Genomic DNA, 6,557 nt, shown 5'->3' on the forward strand with positions numbered 1-6,557 from the left:
TCATCTTGTCTCTATGTGTCTTTTTATTTCCTTTACATCAATCATCTGTTTTTAATCATTTTTTTGTGTGTGTACAGTGGAACTTCAAATGAATTTTTTTTTACCTTATTACAGTATAATATCTGTGATATTCACACATAATATTTATATTACAGTTTATTGCTTTTAATACTTTATTATAGGATCATGTGGTAATCTATTATCCTATTCCCTCCTTAATAAATATTTGATTATTAAATGTAAAGCTATAGAGTTTAAATGAGCCGGGGCTGGCCGGGCCGGAGCCGCTACGGGGGGGGCCTGAGGCACTGCAGAAAGTGGGCCTGAGCCTCAAGGATGACGGTCCTGCAGGAACCCGTCCAGGCTGCTATATGGCAAGCACTAAACCATTATGCTTACCGAGATGCAGTTTTCCTTGCAGAGCGACTGTATGCAGAAGTACACTCAGAAGAAGCCTTGTTTTTACTGGCAACCTGTTATTACCGCTCAGGAAAGGCATACAAAGCATATAGACTCTTGAAAGGACACAGTTGTACTACACCACAGTGTAAATACCTGCTTGCAAAATGTTGTGTTGATCTCAGCAAGCTTGCGGAGGGAGAACAGATCTTATCTGGTGGAGTGTTTAATAAGCAGAGAAGCCATGATGATATTGTTACTGAGTTTGGTGATTCAGCTTGTTTTACTCTTTCATTGTTGGGACATGTATATTGCAAAACAGATCGGCTTGCCAAAGGATCAGAATGTTACCAAAAGAGCCTTAGTTTAAATCCTTTCCTCTGGTCTCCCTTTGAATCATTATGTGAAATAGGTGAAAAGCCAGATCCTGACCAAACATTTAAGTTAACATCTATACAGAACTTTAGCAACTGTCTGCCCAATTCTTGTACAACACTAGTATCTAATCATAGTTTATCTCATAGACAGCCTGAGACAGTTCTTACGGAAACACCCCAGGACACAATTGAATTAAACAGATTGAACTTAGAATCTTCCAATTCAAAGTACTCCTTGAATACAGATTCCTCAGTGTCTTATATTGATTCAGCTGTAATTTCACCAGATACTGTACCTCTTGGAACAGGAACTTCCATATTATCTAAACAGGTTCAAAATAAACCAAAAACTGGTCGAAGTTTATTAGGAGGACCAGCTGCTCTTAGCCCATTAACCCCAAGTTTTGGGATTTTGCCATTAGAAACCCCAAGTCCTGGAGATGGATCCTATTTACAAAACTACACTAATACACCTTCTGTAATTGATGTGCCATCCACCGGAGCCCCTACAAAAAAGTCTGTTGCCAGAATGGGCCAAACTGGAACAAAGTCTGTCTTCTCACAGAGTGGAAATAGTCGAGAGGTCACTCCAATTCTTGTTGCACAAACACAGAGTTCTGGCCCTCAAACAAGTACAACACCTCAGGTATTGAGCCCCACTATTACATCTCCCCCAAATGCACTGCCTCGAAGAAGTTCTCGACTTTTTACTAGTGACAGCTCTACAACCAAGGAGAATAGCAAAAAATTAAAAATGAAGTTTCCACCTAAAATCCCAAACAGAAAAACAAAAAGTAAAACTAATAAAGGAGGAATAACTCAACCTAACATAAATGATAGCCTGGAAATCACAAAATTGGATTCTTCCATCATTTCAGAAGGGAAAATATCCACAATCACACCTCAGATCCAAGCTTTTAATCTACAAAAAGCAGCTGCAGAAGGTTTGATGAGCCTTCTTCGTGAAATGGGAAAAGGTTATTTAGCTTTGTGTTCATACAACTGCAAAGAAGCTATAAATATTTTGAGCCACCTGCCTTCTCACCACTACAATACTGGTTGGGTACTGTGCCAAATTGGAAGGGCCTATTTTGAACTTTCAGAATACATGCAAGCGGAAAGGATATTCTCAGAAGTTAGAAGAATTGAGAATTACAGAGTTGAAGGCATGGAGATCTACTCTACAACACTTTGGCATCTTCAAAAAGATGTTGCTCTTTCGGTTCTTTCAAAAGATTTAACAGACATGGATAAAAATTCACCAGAGGCCTGGTGTGCTGCGGGGAACTGTTTCAGTCTACAACGGGAACATGATATTGCAATTAAATTCTTCCAGAGAGCTATCCAGGTTGATCCAAATTATGCTTATGCCTATACTCTTTTAGGGCACGAGTTTGTGTTAACTGAAGAACTCGATAAAGCATTAGCTTGTTTTCGAAATGCTATCAGAGTAAATCCTCGACATTATAATGCATGGTATGGTTTAGGAATGATTTATTATAAGCAAGAAAAATTCAGCCTTGCAGAAATGCATTTCCAGAAAGCACTTGATATCAACCCTCAAAGTTCAGTTTTACTTTGCCACATTGGTGTAGTTCAGCATGCACTAAAAAAATCTGAGAAGGCTTTGGATACCCTAAACAAAGCCATTGTTATTGATCCTAAGAACCCTCTATGCAAATTTCACAGAGCCTCGGTTTTATTTGCAAATGAAAAATATAAGTCTGCTTTGCAAGAACTTGAAGAATTGAAACAAATTGTTCCCAAAGAATCCCTCGTTTACTTCTTAATAGGAAAGGTTTACAAGAAGTTAGGTCAAACGCACCTCGCCCTGATGAATTTCTCTTGGGCTATGGATTTAGATCCTAAAGGAGCCAATAACCAGATTAAAGAGGCAATTGATAAGCGCTACCTTCCAGATGATGAGGAGCCAATAACCCAAGAAGAACAGATCATGGGAACTGATGAATCCCAGGAGAGCAGCATGACCGATGCAGATGACACACAACTTCATGCAGCTGAAAGTGATGAATTTTAACTTCTGGAACTCAGACTTTTACAATTGGATGTGTGACCAGTGCTGACATGTTTATTGTCCCTCTGTATACTGAGTCTTCACTCTTGAGCCGGCATTGTCATCATCCATCATTTATACCATGAGTGTGCCACTTTCATTGGACCCTGACTGTATACAGAATGAAAGGCAGTGCAATATTTAGCTGCTAACAAGACTGGCTCTTTTACCAGTATGAATGACAATTTAGGGGGGGTAGGTGGGGAACTTTCTTTTCTTTTTTCTTTAATCTCCCTTAGTTGCAAAGCTATCATGGAAGGAAGAGTTATGTTTTATCTTGAAGGAACCATTAGATATGGAAAATAGTGATGAACCAGAATTTCTTGGTCGTTTTTCCAAAAATTTGTTTTTATTTGGTTCTGTTCCTGATAAACAGTGACTGACCTTCATTTCTAGGTTCTTCAAGAATGGTGTTAGCAAGTGCCAGATGGAACAATAAAAGACATTGCCTATAACAGAGTAACTTGATTGCCAAGGAATGTAAATTACCTTAAACTTGCAGTGTCTCCTATGAACAAATATAATGGGCATATTGGGACTGGTATGTAGGAATCAAATATCCCTCCATACAATGTACACTTATTCTTGGCAAGAATGCTTTAATGTCTAACCAAGAATTTTAATTTATTCATCTTGCTTCAAAGTGTTGATCATTGTTGTCTTGGTATTACAAACTTTAAAATTGGTCCTTACCATATTGCCTCATCTCTTTGAGCTCTGTGGGATCACCTTTAACATTCAGAGATGGTAGAGTGGTTCCCCACTGAAAAGCCAAAACAACGCCCTTAATAACCACTTAAGTTCACCATGAGAATCAATATAAGAACACTAAAGAGAGACTTTAAGAGATCATGATAGTGAAAGCCTTAATACAATCATAATTGTACCATAACCTTGAATATACGTTTGTTCAATACAGTGTCCCTTTGACTTTTCTAAGTGTTTAAGCAGAGTGCAAGAATGTGTGGTTACCTTTGTTGAAGTCATTTCCATTCTTTTCAGCTCTCTGCTTCAGATTATTTTTGGTAATATGAGTCACCAAAACTTTTTACTAAGAATAATTGGGTTTAGAATATTGGAACTTTTTAGTTCAGGGGAACAAAATTCTGATGAAGGAGACAGGATCTCTCCTGAGTTCGTCATAACATAGGTTGGTGTCTTTGGGAAATGGCCACAATTTTAAAGATCTAATTATGCATATAAAATGGGAATTATTGGAATTTCACAGTAACAGATTTAAACAATCTTAAATTGTGTATCTCCTTTATTGTAATGTATTGAAATTTTTAGGGAAGCTTTAGTTGTTAACATTTTATTTAGTGCCAATGTCAGAATATAACAAATTATAGTTTCTTATAAATGACAGGCCTACAGTTATTATTTTGGATTATTTGATGAAGGACAAACTTACTTACTGGTTACCTGTATTTGTTAGTCAAGCTGTGAAAATAAGGCGGATTACAAAATATGTGAAAATAATTTTAGCTTGTAGACTCAGTAATTTTCTGTCATATACTATTAATCTCACCAAACATGCATTAGATACCATTATAAATTAATTCAAGTCAAAAATCTTGGATTAGGTTTTAGGTGCGAGAGAAGCATTTAACAAAATTTCCTACCTAAATCTATATGTGCTGTCTAAAAGAAGTAATTTAAAAGGAAAAGGAAAGGTTGGGAATAAATGAATATCATTAAAAATTCCCAAAGGCTAGCACTTGGATTCTAACAAATATTTTATTTTATTATCTATTAGTTTTGTAATGTTTAATTTTAGATTCTTTTTCTTTTTATTGGCAAATCATAAGCCAGCTATATAATAGTATTAAATGTAGAATTTTATAGAAGGCTTCAATGTAAGTTCTAAGTTAGAAAGCCTGGAGAAAGCTAAACTCAGAACATAACTTGCTGAAATATAATCTTTTTGTAGTAGGAATTTATGTACTGGGACATAGAGACTCTCTGGTACTGATTTTCAGACGAAGAATGAAAGGATAGCTGTGGAAGGCATACCATGGCAATAGCTGGCTGAGGGACACTTTCAGTCCACATGTGACCTGATTTTATTTTTCTTTATGCTTACTTTTAAAGTAATTTTGTTATTCAAAGCCTTATTTCCTACCTAGTAACTGTTTCTTGCTCTTTTCCTTCCTTCCTTCCTTCCTTCCTTCCTTCCTTCCTTCCTTCCTTCCTTCCTTTCTCTCTCACTTCCCATAGAATGGGGATCATACAACCAGAAGAAGAAACACATTTTGGCCCAACAAAATGTTTGCTATCAATTTCAGAACTTACTTTGAAGGAAATTAAAAATACTAAGTACTTTGACATCCTTTTTTCTGTTTAAGCTTTTCTCACACATTACGCACACACTTTTGTTCACAAGTTATGTTGTAGCATCGGATTTTTCCCCCATGGAAATGGTTGCTACTCTGGAATTTTAGAAGGTTGAATATTTTTTTCAAATGAGCAATGGTACTCAAATAATGAAAGGTGGTCCCTGCTTTTTCTGTATTTCATTACTTTTAAAAGTTTTTATTTTTTTCCAAAAATTGCAAGTAACGTTTGAACCATGCTGCTGTTGTACCTTAAACAAAAACTCAGTGATAAACCAGTATTTAGTCTATTAAAAATACTCTTTTGGAAGAAAACAGTTTCAGAGTCTCTGATTAGCCAGAGTATAGTGTGGGTCTTCACTGAGAAATATGTTGACCTGTTTTCTTTGTGAAAACCTGGGAAAATGCAAGTGTGGGTGTGATGTGTGTGTTCTATTTGCATTGAAACAATGTAATTCTGTCTTTTTGCTTTTCCTGACTTATTTCAGAAATTGTACAGTCTTGGGGGGGAAAGGTCTTTTCTGTTAATATATTTGCAGTTCATTAAAGGATATGGAAAATCCAAATAAATTACTTTTGAAAGCAATTTAAAAAAAAAAAAAAAAAAAAAAAAAAAATAAATGTAAAGCTATAAATGTTTTTGCATGAATAATTTTTAGTGGATACAGGCACTGGTTTTTCTTGTTTAGTTATATAAGAATGGGACTTTCTCTGTTCTGGATTGAATATACAGTTACAATAAGTGAACATAACAGAAACAGGTTTCCAGAGATGTTTTACCAATTTACATTTCACTCTGCAATGAAGTTTTATTATCAGTTTAAAGCTATCATTGCCTAGAATTGTAGATATTTTTGTGTATAATTAATATTAACACTCCTATTTTTAATTTGTCTTTTCCTTTGTTAAAAAATTTAAATGCTTATTGTCTTTGTATTTATCCTCCTTTGAAAAGTGCAAGTTCAGTTCTTTATCTAATTTTTAAGATAATCATTTTTTTTCCTATTAGTATGTAGTTCTATAAAATATTTGTATGTAAGTCATTTCTTTAATATATGAAAAGCAAAAAACTCTTCCTGGGTATTATTTTTCTTACATTTTCTCCATTACCTCTACCAGAGAAAAATATTTTAATATTAATAGTTTACTTGTAAACTTGGTCCTTTAATGTTAATACTTTGTGTCTTATTTAAAAACACAAGACCACTTCAATGTGATGATTTTTTCTTCTCCTGAAAACAATTTTGTGTTTTAATTCACATTTATTTTGTAATTTTATTAATGTGAATTTTAGGACAAGATTTAACTGTCTTCTTTGTAGCATAACTCAACACAAGTATTGAACAACGTATTATTTTCCTTTTGAAATATATG

At 34.9% G+C, this 6,557-nt stretch overlaps 1 protein-coding gene across 5 annotated transcripts; it reads left to right on the forward strand.

Annotated features, from left to right (window-relative positions):
- Window positions 1–256: 256 nt before the first annotated feature.
- Window positions 257–5,755, forward strand: LOC144252516 (cell division cycle protein 27 homolog). Of its 5 annotated transcripts, XM_077794786.1 has the most exons (3): window positions 286–439; window positions 588–2,574; window positions 2,639–2,799. In XM_077794786.1, exons 1-3 carry the CDS (start codon window positions 372–374, stop codon window positions 2,711–2,713), a joined length of 2,130 nt encoding a protein of 709 aa, XP_077650912.1. In that variant the 5' UTR covers window positions 286–371; the 3' UTR covers window positions 2,714–2,799. The 5 variants fall into 5 exon arrangements, with proteins under 5 accessions (XP_077650910.1, XP_077650909.1, XP_077650912.1 ...); XM_077794784.1 differs by having other exon boundaries at window positions 257–2,574; XM_077794785.1 differs by having other exon boundaries at window positions 588–5,755.
- Window positions 5,756–6,557: the final 802 nt, after the last annotated feature.

Source organism: Urocitellus parryii, unplaced genomic scaffold (assembly GCF_045843805.1).
Source record: "Urocitellus parryii isolate mUroPar1 unplaced genomic scaffold, mUroPar1.hap1 Scaffold_45, whole genome shotgun sequence".
NCBI lineage: Eukaryota > Metazoa > Chordata > Mammalia > Rodentia > Sciuridae > Urocitellus > Urocitellus parryii.

Bases quoted from the DNA above. Each gene is read 5' to 3' on its own strand.
- LOC144252516 (XM_077794783.1), top strand. From the start codon at position 337: ATGACGGTCCTGCAGGAACCCGTCCAGGCTGCTATATGGCAAGCACTA.